At 37.7% G+C, this 17,008-nt stretch overlaps 1 protein-coding gene across 1 annotated transcript in view; it reads right to left on the reverse strand.

Moving 5' to 3' along the window:
- ACY1 (aminoacylase 1) overlaps positions 1-17,008 on the reverse strand; it is a 1,669,107-nt gene that overhangs the window by 327,957 nt on the left and 1,324,142 nt on the right. The window contains exon 15 of the mRNA XM_044078190.1: positions 4,352-4,420. Coding sequence (XP_043934125.1) covers positions 4,352-4,420 — 69 coding nt within the window. The remainder of the gene's footprint in view (positions 1-4,351; positions 4,421-17,008) is intronic.

Here is a 17,008-nt window from a genome sequence, read left to right on the forward strand (position 1 = left end):
TATTTTAAAAAGTTACAGAGGAAAAATACAGTGATAAGTATATTAGTTAAGGTATACAATACTAAGACTATCCAGCACAAACTAAAACTGCGTATTTTATTAAAATTACAAAATACAAGTGAAGACATCTGAAGAAAATCACCTGCAGTGACACGAGCCACTATGCAAGTTAAATTACTCCGGTATGCTGAGGGATGCGAAGTACTGACAGCAGTGAGAAGAACTGAGGAAAGTGCATTGTAAAGCCTGGTTTTGTACTGGTCTCTTTTTCCAGTCAAGGTTCCATAGAACGCCACTGTAACAGCATAGAGCCTACACTGGGAAACTGGACTGCTGTGATAAACTCTGGCCAGGATGAACCAGGAAAGGAAGGAGATAACCTTAATGCTATGACTAACTTTTAAAATGACCCTCTGAAAAGAAGATATAAATTGCTAGGATTGGATTTATATTATATAATCGAGTTTTTATTCATATGGTCGAAACTATATGTTTGAGTTGCCAAAAACTTGAAATTAAAAAAAAGAACAAATCTATTTTTTTTTTGCAGGGAGGCAAACCCCCTATGCCACTTACAGCCCCTGTAAATTATATATATCAACTCCGAGATTGCACTACAGTGGGGAAAAGGGTAAATTCCCCGTTGAAGCACTTCTATGTAGATCTCGCTACAGAGGGGATTGGGAAATTTACCCTTTTCCCCATTGTAATGCGATTTCAGAGTTGATATAGATAATTTGCAGGGGGGGGTTGCAACCCTACAAAAACATAGATTTGTTTTTTTTTTTTTTAATTTTTAGTTTTCAGAAACTAGATTATATATTCTTGACCATATGAATTTCAAGTTTCTGAAAACGTGACGACACAATATAAATCCCAGCCATCACAAACTAATGTGAATGCAATCAAGTGGATGCTTGACTCAAAATCACCAGCACTGCAAGGATACACTGCAGTTAATCTGATCACGGTCTGATAAAATAGCAGGCTCCATTTTTAGAAATGTAAATATTAAAATATTAAACATATGCAGTGATTGTCTATTTTGTGTTCTTTACATAAATGCTATCTTTTCATATAAGCACTCTTCATATATGAATTGCTTACACTTTGTCTGTTGACTGTCAGTTTCATGTCCTGTTACTTGTATAGGACTAGAATCTTGTTGGTGTTTCTGAAAATCAAAGTTTGATAAAGAAAACTGTCTAATAAAATGTTTTCATCAAGTTTTAGAAAAAAATGCATACTAAAATATCACTTTTATGGCGAACTATTACATATACAGTAACTGCTTGCCACAAAAGTGACAGCACTATGACAGATGCAACATTTTGAGCTGAAAGCTCAGAACTATTATCATTGGTAAGACTGAGCTGATTTTCCACCACTGAATCTTTTTTTTTTCTCTAGTATATCATAAAGACTGTTACTTGTAGCAACAATCTGTGATGTTAATGATCAGGAAAAAAATCAATGGTCAAGCAAACTGTACTATCTCATAAACAGAGAAAAAAACTAGTAAACACAATGGACAAGTATTCAAATGCACATTTGACCCCAATAAGGGAATTTTAGTTAAAATCTGCCAAATGACCCAAAGTTACAGGAAAAAGCTGGATAATGACAACATAAAAAAGGACCATATTACATATATATATCAGCAAACAAGATAACGTAAAGGCAACAACTTACCATATAACCTCTCAGCCTTATAGCTCAAGAAATCTGGACAAATCCAAAAATAATGGGGGGATAAAGGCCCACAAATCAGTGGTAGGTTTTAAATACTGCTCTTATAAGCTTAGAAAGTTACCAGAATACAGGTTTTCCATTAGCACACACTTTCTAATGGGTATGAAGTCTGAAACTTGTCTTTAACTATTTAGTGGTTTCAATCCCCAATGACTTGTCAAAAAACACAAATTTTATGAGGAAAAGGCCACAAATATGAAGCAACAATCTGGACAGTTGAGAGGTATGCAACTTACTAACAAAATTGAAACACCTTAAAAGCTAATTAAAAAACTAAAATAAATAGCTTGTACGTATAAATAATTTACATTAAATAAAGCAAATTACAGTACAATTACTTCCTAATGCATAAGTATAAGAAATCTGCAATATGTCTTTTTATTACAGCCATGCAGGTATTCCTATTACTTGTTTATAAAGGCTACCAAAATAGGTACCAAGTTTAGGAGTTATTTAACAGCAGTTTCAATAGTTTATGAAGGTATCACGTGGTGGTGGTGCTGCGGTAGCGTTGTCGCCTCACAGTAAGACGTTGTCCTGTTCGATTCTCAGCTAAAGCGTCTTCTGTGTGGAGACATGCGTGAATGGGCCTACCTTCGTTGAAGGTTGTGCGTCAGGCCTGGAAAGTCGGTACGTAAAAATCTACTGCCAATCATTAGCGGACCGGAGTTCCGCTGTGGTGACCCCTAACCGGGAAAAGCCGAAAGATACAACAACAAGTAAAACAGTAAAAAGCAAGTCCAAATTACAATATCAATAATAAGAAATATCGAGAGGTTGTAAATAAAGTGTGCATTAATCAACCCTTAAGGGCAGTACAGCAATGATTATGCCACATTATGATCCCCTGCAAGAGTGCCCATACTCATAAATCAGTGTATAAATAATGATTTTTTTTCTGGAGAACCTGTTCACTAGTAGTCATGCTGTTGGGTACTAAAAGGGGATAAATCATAGTTCTACCTTAAAATACAGCTGCTTACAACTCTGGGGAAGAATCAGGAAGAACACTCCCAGTATTATCTGAAATGGCCCTTAAGGACAGCTTTTAGAAAGGCTGACTAGATGAACAATGTAGCACCAATAGGGCTTCTCGTAGTGCAAGTTGTTCATTTGGCTGGTCATGTTCAAGTACAACTTTTATGCACTGTTTGGAAAATCCTACAAAACACAACTCAAACTGCAACAATAATAACTTGATCGGTAAGCTCATGAAGCGAGTGACAGCTGAAAAAGGAATCTCTCTGTGTTCTTTTAGAAGTATTACTGTACATATATCAATAATCTTACTCTATACACCTGTCAGTTTTGAAGAAACCAGTTCTCAGCCACCAGAGGATAAATAAGAAATACTTAAAGTAAATGTATTTGCTATTTCTCCGGAAGGGAGGGTTGCTGCAAGACTCACCATGGAGATTACTTCTTTGCACTATCCAGTTTTAGGGGGTCTAGCTGGCCCAGCCCTTTAGGCAATCTGAGGTGCAGGTTGGATAACAGAAATGAATTATTAGGACCTAGATCAAATTCTGAAAGACATGATATTCTGTTTTCAATTCCTGTTATTCTTAATATAGAGGACTGCGACCAGGTTTCTGACCATACCTAATTATGTGACTGAGATACGGGTTCAAGAAATTTACCTTGACAGAAGGGCACAGTGAAGATGAAGAGGTGAAACTTGAGATCCATGTCAAGAATAAATATAACAACTGAGCTAAGATATGAGACGGCCAATCATAATTCTTTGTAGCACATGGAGTTTTAGCTGCTCTGATGTACTATGAGTCATAGAAAAAAAAGTACAGGAACCCAGAATGCTTTACAGTTTTAAAACCCATAAAACCCTTAGCAGTGCCATTAATGTCCAGAAGTGAAGCATCTCTGAACGCATGGCTTTAAAAATCTGTTAGACACTTCATTCTTTCACACTTCTGTGTGACAGGAAAGTGCACCACAGCTTTCAAAGCTGGTTCAGTATCTCACAACTGTACTTCTGTGACTAGCACTAGCCACAGTTATAGTCAAGCATGAGACTTGAGCTTAATACCGCTGAATGCTACACTACAATCTTCTCCTGCAAGATACACTAATCCCCTCCATTAGAACAATTGAAAGAAAATGCCCAAATTCTCTATCAGTCTGTAGTAATGATGGCATGTTTTAACAGAATACTCAATGCATTATCTGAAAAATCTGAGTCTTCAGAACTATTCAGTGCTAAATGATATGTGTAGAACTTGCATGGTTAAAAAATGTATCATTGCAAAGCAAGAAGGTCAAGTCTTGATTGTTGACAGGCCAGTTTGCACCTGAGATAATGGGGTTCAAGCAGCTTTAACGTTTACAGTTTTGAGTGGAAAATTTATATAAGCTCACTAAATAACCACAACAGAGTATGGGATAATGGGGATGTGTATACACTCATGTAGTTAAATCACTCTTCAGTACCTTGTGAAAGCAATGTATGAAACATAGGTGAATCCCCAACATCAAAGACCCTGATGTACTTGTTCCTTTATCTATACCCACCAGAGATGTCTCCACTAACTGGAGCTTGCCTTTACAGACTGTTCTCCCATAAGAAACACCAGTTCTTTACCTGTGCAAATTCATATGTAATTCCATCTCCTGCATCTTGGCACCAAGTCTTAATCTGGTCTTCAAATGCCTAAACAACACATAAGAAAAAGAAGGATTTCAGTCACTGCTACACCATAATTACAGTACACATTAATATGGCCAAATTTAATACTTGTCAAGATCAAAGCTGGTGATCTTCATCCATTTCCAGAAAGTACTATTTTGTAGAATGTATTTAACATATTTGTATTCCATGCATGTTTAACACAAATACAACATGCAAATGCTGAATTCAGCTCTGTTCTACTGACTGAATATTAGACAACTTTGCCACAGTCTTGATGTATCACAACTATAAAAGCTACACTATCTGTAAAGAAAATAAAAATGACATGCATCAACTAATAAAAGTATACTATTACACTAATTACAGCACCATCCTAGACTTCTATAACATTAAACTACTGTTACAGTAATGTCCAGTTAATTGAAATAATGCCTAGGCAGACCCAGTTGATTGAAATGGACTGATCTTAAGATATTTTAACTTATCGCCATGTGTTGACTTTGCACAAGCAATGACAGTTTGATCAATTAAGTCGGCTTAAGCATCGTTCACTAAATGGATTTGGTTGAACAGTCTGGACTATCAGTGACAGAATATGGGAAAGTGACCACATAGGTCTGTAAAATGTATTTTTCCTACTAGAGTGGCGGTGCTGATGAAAGGAATATTAGATCTTCAAGCCATAAGAGCTTGCACCTATCTGGGTTATAGCCATGGTTTCACAATGAATGGAATGGAATACATCACTAAGCTATTTTAAAAGACATGTACCAGTCTACACATAATGCCCTTTAAACCAGTATCTTCAGAGGAGGATACTATCAAATATGACAATATGGAAAATTACAGAGAGTAAAGAAAAAAATTCCCACACTGACACAAAGCATGATCACTGAGAGATCCTGCATGTCAGTAAAATCATCATACAGCCATGCACACAACCAGGATCTTAATGATTATTATACCTGCTGAGTGAGCCTCCCTTGATGGTCTGTATTACTGAGTAAAAATGTTTATGCAGATGTTCTATTTTTCTCTGAATCACTTTCAGGCAGCAGATGAGTTAATACAGAAAAGCTGTGTGCAGTAGCAAATGGGAGAAATAAGTTGAGAAAATTATAACACCAGACCTTGAAGGACAGCGTTATACTTTTGAACAAGGGGATGCAGTTTCAGTAGACTACTGCACTGATACTTCTCAAAAATAAACATTCAGAAATACTTTGGCCTCTTACTACCAGTAAAATGTGGTTTAAAAGGATGTTGAAACACCTGGCCTGCCTTTCTGTCCAACTCATGTAGTTCCTAAAAGTTTTTATGAATACCTAATCTACTGAGTAATACTGCACCATGGAAGGCATACTTAGGGGAGCAAGGCATGAGAACAGCTTGACTAATGGTATAATAATGAGCAAAAAGTCAGAAGTGGATTGCAATGTGTGATTTGGGTAAAGATGGAATGGCTCTTTATATCAGAGTCTGGCACTCTAAAATTCTTGTTTACCTCTGAAAAAAACATTTATATACAGGAAATAACATATAAGTGAGTATACCAGATATAACACATATTAGAAGACCATTCACAGGGCTCTCTAAGGTTGATGGCATAGTTAGACATATGCTTCTTACATCTTCTCTCATGACATTTTTTGAAATCTTAAGTTGTTATGCTCCTAGTATACAAGCCCATATGGGGTGTCCCTGAAAATAAAACTAAAAGGTAATGCAAGATGAAACAACATGCAGTTTAATGCAGAGAGGTTACATAAGGATGGACTGATAATTTATGCAGATTAATTAGCGACTTACAGAGCTCAGTTAGAATATAATCTGTTGATACAAAGAGGTTAACTAAAATGACTTGAGTTGAGCATTTCCGCAGCAGTGCTGCACAAAAACTTGGATAAGACATTCAGGTTTACTTAAGCCATGCAGCGGCAGAATGGTTGTGTTTATTTTCCATGCAGTTACTAGGCCTACACACTGTGTAGTCATGTCATACAGGTTCTGTTTGGGAATTGAGAAACTGAAAGTGTATTTACACTTTCTCTCTTTCAAGAGGACAAGGATACTGACATAGATAACCCTGACATACAGTTGTGAAATGTTTCTTTAGAGAGACCAAATATTATTAAGATCTCAATATCTACTGTTTAAAGTGCCTGTAAAGGCTGACATACCAGGTTACACTTCGGGATGTTCAGCCAAGAACTGCTGAACACTGGTTACTTGTTATGACAGGCGAATAAACAGTAAGCATATTTTTTTCCTCATCTTGCCAGGTAAAAAGAACCATAAGGAATCCTCTCTAGCAGAAGGCGTTGAAAAGTGTTGTGGCCTCTCAATAGTGGCTACTTCGTTTAACTTATACATATATCACTTACTCAGTACACAGTATGTAGCTAATGGCTGTGCATCATTTATAAATACTGGACTAAGAATTAGCATAAATTCTAGATTGTACAGCTGTAGTGATTTATATAATATACTATGCCCTGCAAGTTAGCTTTCAGATGTGATGATGCTTTACAAATTAGTTTCAAAAGAAAACTTTTGAACCTAACTTCCAGTGTATGGCATTTGTATCTGACTAATTTTAAACTGAATAGTAAATTCCAACCTGCTACAACAGGATACTACTCTAAAACCTGAAGGATCACCAGTTCTTGATGACATTTTAAACAAGGATAACTTCCAAGAAAATAGGTTAAATACAATGTTAAAAAGTATCTATCCATCTAAAACTGTAAACTTGCATTTGAATGCAGTAGCAACCACATGAACAAATAATGTCTGCCAGTGATTTTACTTGGCAAGAAGGGAATGGACGTAGCTTGCTTGTTCTTTCTTCCATAACATATACATACCTGCAGACAAGTGAATCATCATCCATCTACTGCATGTCTCTGATGTTGGAGGAAAGCAAGAGTACCCAGCAAAAACCCAAGCAAACACAGTAAGGACATGCAGACTCCACACGGAAAACATCCTAGCTGAGAAATGAACCAGACTACCTCTTGCTGTAAAGTAACAATATTACTCACTGTGTAGCTCAATATAAACATTATAACCCCCCTAAAACTTACTTACAGATGAACTTGTGTCACTGATATTACAGGTGGAGTATCCAGACACTGGGGAAGAGGAGGGGAGTAAAACAACACTAGAAAGTGCATTCTGAAAAATTAACTGATTTAACAAGTACTCAGAAGCCATTACACTGCACAGTCCTCTGCAGTAAGCAAAACATTTGGGAAAAGTCCAAGACGTGTCAAAAGACAACAAGAGTAGATAAAATTAGAAAGGTAAAGTGGGGCATCATGAGAATGTATCTCATACTATTGAGATACCAAGCAGTGCTCTACACTTTTAGTACTTACTAAAGTTACACCAATGGTCAGGTAACTATGGCACAAATATCAGTTTGTGGGCACATACCTTGAGACTAGAGGCAGCCACCTTACCCCCAGAGGAATGTACCTTTGCAACACGGTCCGTTAGCTTTTTGGTGACAAAAGACAGTGTAGTTGCAAATCCACCCAGAAAGAGTTTGATTGGCACCAGTGACATATTCCCTCCCAAGGGTAAAGGACACATAACTAGTCTGTCTCCATATGCCTACCCCGCAGAAGGTGTACCATAACTAATGCAACATATCAGAGATGTGATGGATGCATTCTCAACTCATAGTAGGAAGAAAAATGAGGAGGGAAATTTTCAAAACCACTTTCTGAACAAACACGTATTAATCCTAAGAAGCATCCAGTCCTTGTGAAATATGATACTGTGATCTCTGCATAAGACAGCCTTTGGCTCAGATATTCAGAAAGCAGAGGTAATGACTTCTATGCAAAGCATCTTCCATGACACAAGCTACGAATATTTGCAAGTTTCACATGAAACAAATGAAACAATACAAACAACATGTGACAACATGTAGACTACTAATTTTAGATCCAAGACAATGATTTAAAGAATCCTGACAAGAGGTAGCCACTTCAAAAGTGTCTTAAATATCCTGCACTGAACACATTTCTTTTGCAACACTAAATTATGTCAAGTAGAAAGGGGATAAACATGTAGCTGGAGAGTGAAATATCTAAAGTCTAGATCAAATCTATGCCAGAGCTGAATAATAAAAACCTGAAAATCCAGACAATAAGAAAAATGAGAGCTTACTGAGCAGAGAGAAAATCTCTTCCATCAGACCAGCAAGGTACTTAAGTAGCTATGTTTATGTACTAGCTTAAGTAGCATGTTTCCTAGCAACATCTAAAACCTCTAAGGTCTCATGAGGGAGATCTGGTGGCATTAGATGGACTACTGCAGCAACCATACTTGGAGTTGGAAGCATTCATCAGTCAACAGTAAAAAACAAATGCATGGGCTAGAACTATCTTTAGATTTGAAGCGTTTAGAGCCATAGTCTCTTGGGTTATCAAAAGAATAAACAGAATGTGTACTTCCCTTTCTACTCAGACTTTCAAAAGCAGGCATAGGATTAGAGGAAATGTAAGGAGTGTACAAGAACCTCCTAAACCCAAACTGTTGAAACATACTGATGGCCCACTCCATCATGCCATGTTGTGAAAGGCAGAAAATAGTTAGCAGGGCACAGTATATCTGACTTCCAGAAACAATTTGTCCATTGTTTTGTTGACATGAGAGCTCAGTGAGTGGGCAGGCACTGTGCTTTAAGATGTGTGACAATACATTAATTCACCTAGGAAGCAGCATGCCATCATGAATATTTCTCTACTTGTGGGTCACTATCACACTTGCATCACTCCCCCAAACAGGGGTGGTAATAGTCCTAAGGCTCTGGCATGGTATCTGAAAAAGCTATGTGTGTAATCTCACTAGGAGATACTCAAGCTTCATAACAGCTTGCAGACCAAGCAAGGAAAGGAAAGCTACTCCCGACTCAAGAAGGTTGAGGACAGATGCATTCTGGTGGATGCCAATGACTCCAGGATAGCTCACACTGAAAGTGGACTCCTCTAACCAGTGAAGCACCTGAAATGAAGAACTCCACTAGAGAGTGGAATGTGGAGGAAAAAAATCTTTATTAAGACTTAGATTTTAACTCGCCAATCCAGGAATGACACACAAATTCATAACACAGAAAAGAGCCAAGGGGAATGATTGTGTTGCCACTGGCATTAAATCACGAACTGCGTCACATTCAAGTAAAAGTTTGCCATAAAGTGAATACTTTCAATAACATGAGCCCCGAGGAATAACAAATGGTGGGTTTGAACCATCTTTTCTACTGCCTTGCAGGAAGTCAGACCTGTGAGCTCTCTTAGAAGGAAGGCACTAACATGGACAGAGTCCAAAATTATTTTTATGCAAGGTGATGCATTCCACAAGGATAAGAAAAAGAATATTAGTTGATGACAACCTTCAGAGACTGTACCTAAGGCAGAGTTCAGAATAAAAAGTGCCTCATACCAATGTTTTGTACTTTTCATGCCTTCAGACCCTATGGCAATTGTGATGGAGTCTTCATATTTGTCAAGGAACATATTACTTCCGGGCATATTAGGGACTCACAAACTGAACTCACTAAACAGATCACTCCAGAAAGGATTAACTAACAACTAATAGTTTGTTACAGCTCACCTTTTTCATCCCTTGATGACCATGAAAGATTCCTCAGTATTCTTAATAATCTTCCTATAGCAAAAACTCCCTTTTTTGGTTGACTTTAACTACCCTTTAATAAACTGGAATACCCACACTTCCAATTTAAGATATGGTCCACTATTCCTAGGCAATTTTGACACAATTCTTACAAATATGACCACTTCTCTCACTACTCCTCTGGTATCTTTTTCTCCTGTGAAGACTGGCCATATAAGTGTGACCTTTTCCTTTAAATTATTAAAAGCTCTTAGAACAAACTCCTTTAAACTTAATGACTACAAACAAGCCAACCGCAATGGAATTCTACACCCATTTAGAAAAATGCATAATGCTACCAGTCCCCATCAGAGTGTCACAAGAAATTCAAAAACAAATCAGCCAGGTAGTCCACTATCATAAATCAACATTACAACAAAATTAAGAAACTCCTGAAATTATTTAGTAGATCAAAACCCTTATTCTCAAGGGTAATATCAAACACATTAAAAAGGAAGAATACTGTCAGGTGCACTAAATGAGACCATGAGCTTAGTTTGGCCTTTGAAGCCAAAGATAATTATAAATCATGTTTAGTTATATTATAAAACTAAGCAATAACACCCTTATATTGCTCTGAACATATTCATAATGCTAGGCAAAAACAAAACTACTGCACCAGATAAAATCCAGACCAAGCTCCAAAATATAATGTAAGAAATCCAAGCAGGCAAAGGACACTCACGGCATAAAACCAAACGATTGCAAGCAGGCAAAGGACACATGCATGGCATAAAACCAAACGATCACAGTGTTTAAAATGTTTAGGCTTCTGACAAAATTTTACTTCTGATGAAGTGTAGGAGTACTACGCGAAAGCGCTTACATGTTTTTTACCAAATAAATCATTTGGTTTTATGCCGTGCATGTCCTTTGCCTGCTTGGATTTCTTGCATATTCATAATGATGCTTATTATTCTGACTCAACAGACATTGATAATATCCTTGAAAACAAATTTAGTACCAACTTCACCCTGCAACTTCTATTCAAAGCCCTGAAGTATCTGAATTCTTCACTCCCTCAATTATCTCTAAAGATCATTTACTGAAAATGTTAACCAAAACTACATATACTTCTTCTGTGCAACCTGAAAATATACTGAATCACTTAACTAATAGTGTTAAGCATGTCCTTGCAGGCCCACTGCATAAACTGTTTAACCTAAGCTTAGCTACTGGTTTTGCCCCTGATAAGAGGTGTAGAGCAGTGGTGATACCCTTCTGTAAGGGTGGCCTTACAACCTACTCATGTAACTATAGACTTAGCCTTATGAGCCTCACCTGCAAAGCCACTGATGGTGTTATAACAGGTGCATCATCAGAAAGTATGAAAGAGACCAGCAGTGCCCCTCAGGGCTTTGTACTGGGATCTTTCTTTTTTGGTATTTACTTCTCATAGTTCCAAAACAGAGACACAATATCTCTGGCTAATAAAGTATGTGGATGACTGCAAACTGGTGTTGTTAAGTCACCCTATGATGCTCACATCTTCTATGATTAACTCTCCCTAGTAAACTCGGTAGTCTAAAAATGGGCTCAAACTAAAATGCAAAAAAAGTGCAGTACCATCAATTTTCATTGACAATCTTGCCTCTCATTATACTGTATAGACAACAGGGTCTATAGTAGATCACCAAACGCTTAAAAAAGCGAACGGTGATTGATCAACCCTATGTAAGCGAAAGCTTAAAATATCGAAGCAACAGAAACCCAAATTTTTTCCTAGGGAAAGAATTCGGTTGTCCATTTCTGTTGCTTTGGTATTTTCAGTGCTGAGGTGGAAAGCTACGGGGTCGGGTTCAGGTAAGTGTGCGATTGTGTGGATGTGAGTGTTAGGGCGGGTTAAGTGAGTTAGGGTTAGGGCGCAGGTTAGGTATGTGTGCAATTGTGTGGACATGAGGGTTAGGGCGGGTTAGGTGAGTTAGGGTTAGGTAGCGGGTGAGGTGAGTGTGCGATAGTGACGGACCTTAGGGTTAGGGTTTGGGTTAAGGTAAGTGGATAGTTAGTGAAGTGTGTATAGTTTACTGTAGGGTTAGGTGTCAGATTTTAGGTGTATGTGTGTGGATTGCTTGTTGTTTGGTGTGCTTGTGTTGTGTGTATGTGTTTTCGATCAGCGATTTTTTTTCCCTAGGAAAAAAAATCGCTGTTCTGACAGTTCGAGATTGTAAGCTTTCGCTTACATAGGGTCGATTAATTACCATTCGCTTTTTTAACCATTCGGTGATCTAATATAGACCCTAGACAACATACCACTACAAAAGAAAAATGTAATCAGGCACCAAATTACTTGGGTTGACAGCTCCCTATCTTTTAACCATCATGTGACAATGACTGTCAGGAAATCCTTCTATTTAGCTCAGCTAATTGCCAAAGGAATATCACCAAGGTCTAAAGAGAAAATGACTCACTTATACTCAGCATTGATCAAGCCAGCTATTAAGCACATCAGCCTCCATTGCAATCTATCTCACTAAATATATCAAACAATTAGAAAAACTCCAGAGGTTCCTAACCAAACATATCACAGGCCGAAAGTCCTTCAGCTAGCAGAGAGGCTGGAAGCTCTATTCCTTTATTCACTGTCTTACAGACTTTTGAGGATAGTTCTAGGTCTCAATTACTGTGCCATTACAGACCTGACTGTTCTGACTTCCTGTTTCTCTACAAGTCCAACATCTCCATCTGTACTACAACCAGAGACCTAAACCTTCACCAAAAGATAAATAGAACATGGTATAAGTTTATAACCTTGTTGATGCTGAAACCTCTAGAATAAACTTACCATGTATATTAAGCAGCATGACTCACTATCTTCCTTTAAACAAATTAGATGACTGGATAGGTATTCACAAATTTATTCCAAGACTGAATAGTATCGCCCACCTGGAAAAAGGAGGTGTGGCCTGAGGGAGGATTATGGCAAGGTGCAAATGGCCATAACACTCAGTGGTCCTGGACTGCCTTATGAATCTATAAAACTATCAAATAATCCTGGGAGGGTAATATTAGTAATTAGATAAGTAAAGGAACAATATGAAACTATTCTGCTGGACAATCCCTGGGAGAAAAGAACAGAAGACCAAACTGCAAAAGTTTGTACTGAAATTGCACCCTGCAAAAAAGCTTATGTGAGGTTCATAAACAATGGTACACAAACAGGCATTTCCCCTGTCTGCTATTACCATCAAAATGCACTGTCAAGGAATTATCAAGGTTTGTTGGGTAACCATGGGGAAAGTGATGCAGCTAGTGTGAAAAGTAAAGTTGCTTTATTGCAAAAATCTGTCAGAACCCTCCTCTAAAACTGAAATGCAATAGGCAACAGATAAGAGTAAACCTGATAACCCAGTCTCCCTCTCTCTCTTGGAACAGTTTCTATAACCTTTTTGTAGGGAATCATACTGAACAGGAGCTCCTCTGACACTAGCTAATCTGTCAGTGGAAGAAAAAGAGGAAATGTTGAAAGGTACAAACAACTCTTAAAACATTTCCCCTTTTTAAGATGTTTAGAATCACATTTGTTTCAAGTAATGGCCCTCTAATGCTGAAGTAACTCAGAAGAATTGTTTTCTAAATGATAATTCCTCAAAAGGACTGCTGCAGGGCTGACTGAGCCAAAATCATTTTAAGACGTTTCACTGGGACCAGGTGGGAAACAACACAACTTGGAGCTTGTGGGGGGACACTTATGAAGCCTGTGAGAAGAGTTTATCCTACAGGACTTATTGGGGAAGATGGACAAGGAAAGACAAGCATTATATACACCCTACCAGTAGAAAGAGTCTTGCATGTCATTTGGATATCTTAAATTTTCAATGATTTTGTTTGGGGGGGGGTCCAAAAAAGAGAATATCAAATTCAATATCTGGGATATCCTGTTAGATCTCATCACTCACAGAAGAAAGCACTTTGAGGCATGTCACCATTTGGTGGCAGATGCCAAATGCTACATCTCTAGCCAATATGTTTGCAGAGTTAAGAGAAAAGCAAAATACATGAAAACCAAATAAAGCTGTACCAAGCATCCTCCCCACAAATTTCCATTAATTTAAATTAAGAGGCGCAGACAGTTTAGTAATGGCTTGCTCAATTAGAGACGGCAAACAGCATGTGCAATGAGTAATTCAGGGTCAAGACCTGAATGGTAGAAAAATAAGTTCTCTTGTTTAATATTTTTTATGGGCCAAGTGACCAATTGCTAGGGTCACAAAGAACAACACTGGATTGATGAAATAAAACATGAAACAGTCTTTGAATTTAGGGTTATAATGCATGTATTACAAAATCAGAATAAAAGTTAAATAGTTTTAAATAAAAGAAGGTCAGAGGATGAAAGGGGAGCAGGTGGCAACTGTAGGATGTAAAGCAATTCTCAGTTTTTTAGAATTGTTAGTCACAGAATCCATTCCATACAGGAGAGTGCTGGATTTCAAAGATGGCTGCAGGCTGAGTAACAGGTTGATTAAAGCTCTCCCAGTGTGAAAACTGACAGACTGTTAAACAAAAAACAGTAAAATATGTCAATTTGGGTGAAATTCCGAAACTGGCTAGTAATTACATTGCCTGGATGCCAGCAAAGAAGACATTTGGGGAAAGTAAGGGAAAATCAACCAGAAAAGAAGACGAAGATAAAGCTCTGGCTAAGACGAACCTTGCAGCTATTCAGCAAAAAGCAGTTCAAGTTTCAACTTTAGTATGGGACATGGCTTCTAGTAAGTTAAAGAAAAAAATAAATCAAATGATCTCAAATGTATTTAAAATAAGTGAGATACTGCAGCAATACATAAAGTCAAACAACAAAACATCTGGAAGAAATAGAAGAAGCTTTAAGTGGCTATTTAGACAAGCTGATAAAACTGTAGAAATCAAGAGAGTGAAATGAAGGAAAGACTGTCTGAACATGAGGCTTCTCAAAAAAACTGTCAAAAATGGTACAATTAGAAGACAGGGCTCTCAGAGGAAACATGACTTTTTTGTTATACCGGAGAAACTGAAAAGAATAGACTGCATCATTTTTATGAAAGTATAGATAAGCAACTGGATTTGTGTTCTACACATGGATTTGTTAATTGAGCGGGCACATCATGTGTATGCTCAAAATCTGGCCCAAAGACAGCAGCAACATAGACCTATATTAGTAAAGATGAAACGATAATAGCAGAAAGAGCTACTTTTAACAAAACTGAGGCAGAATGGATAAGTCTTAAAAACTGGGACACCAGAGTCACTGTGAAAAATGATTACTCACTTTACATCAAGCAGAAGATAAATTCAAAAGCTCCTCCCATCTTGAAGACCTCACTGCTTATGTGGAATCCTTCAATGCCAAATTACATGTACATGTAAATAGCTTCAAAGATGCATCAACCCCATCAGAAATAAATACAATGTCAAATTTAAAAACAAACCCCTATGGTGGAACCCAAATATAAGCATGCTCTATAATAAAAGAAAAAAATGACTGTATCCAAAAATAAATATAACTCTCAAGATGCTAAAAATGCTCTTGCTAAACTAAACAAGAAGCTCCAGGCCCTGATTAAATCAAGTAAAGCTAGACATGAGGTAAAAATAACCACCCAGGCGAAGAATAGACTCAAAGCCTTTTTTTTAATTATATTAACAATCGAAAAAACAATGCCCAGCACTGTGCAGAGATAACAGTACATGATTTTGCATACTCAGACTCAGAGGATACAGCCAATCTACTGTCAGATAAATTTAGCTCAAAATTCAACCCCCTTCCCTCCACTATTCTCTTATCCCATATACAAATACACCTACACATCTATCCATTCTCTGATTACATATACAAATACACCTACACACCAATCCAGTCTCCCAAGAAAAGGTTCTCAAGGTGCTATCTTAGGTCAAGAATACTATATCTATGGGGCTAGATAACATACCAGGCTACCTACTGGTCAGCCTGAAACATGACTGATCCCCTACAAAAGCTAGTCCACAGCCTCTTCAATATGGGCTTTATGCCAGATAAATACATTCCAGCAACAGTCATTCCCTTGCACAAAGGTGGGCCTTCAATGATAATTAGAGACCAATAAGCCTGACCATTCTCATCTGTAAGGCCTTGGAAAGGATCATTATGAAATTAATAAATAAAGATATAGGTAATCTACAGACTCTCAACTCAACCCAGTATGGATTCATCAAGGACAAGTCCTGCCTATTAACCTGGTCCACGTCTTCAAAAAGTTAATGAAGCAAGGGACGAAGGCAGAACAGTAAATATCACTTATCTAGACCTCAAAAAGGCATTCAATATCAGCCCATATTCAGGTATTGAGACTAAATGTCAATCCCTATGTAACTCATTGGATAGTAAACTGTCTCACAAGTACAACCCAAGAGTAAGGGTGGGCTTCTCCACCTACTCCAAAAGAATTGCCACTGGAGGTATACAGAAATGTTCAGTCTTTGGGCCTCTCCTCCTTGACATTTATTTGTTGGAGGTCAAAGCTAATGTTAAGGGTTTGTGGCCGATCAAATCTGGAGATGACTGCAAACTTGGTGCCATCATAAACTCCAAGACCCTCCAAGAGGACCTGTCTTTGACAAATAGTTGGTGTCAAAACAGTGGACTAAAACTAAATGCCAAGAAGTGTACAATCATATCCTTTACATGATTCCCCTTGTGACCATCACATTGATAACACACTCCTGAAAATTGATCCCATAGTTAGGGATCTGGGAGCTTATATGAACAATGAACTGTCCTTCGATTACATATCTACTGTTGTATGGAAGTCCTTTTTTACTGCACAGCTTACATCACAAGGAACTGCATCCAGATCCAGGGATGGAATTCTTCCACAGTACTCAGCACTCATCTTAAAAACTATGCAGACTGTCTCAAATCACATCTCCTCAGTTTCACACATGCTGCTGAGATGTGACCTCTGC

This window comes from Protopterus annectens, chromosome 7.part0, assembly GCF_019279795.1.
Source record: "Protopterus annectens isolate FY-2018-M chromosome 7.part0, PAN1.0, whole genome shotgun sequence".
Lineage (NCBI taxonomy): Eukaryota > Metazoa > Chordata > Ceratodontiformes > Protopteridae > Protopterus > Protopterus annectens.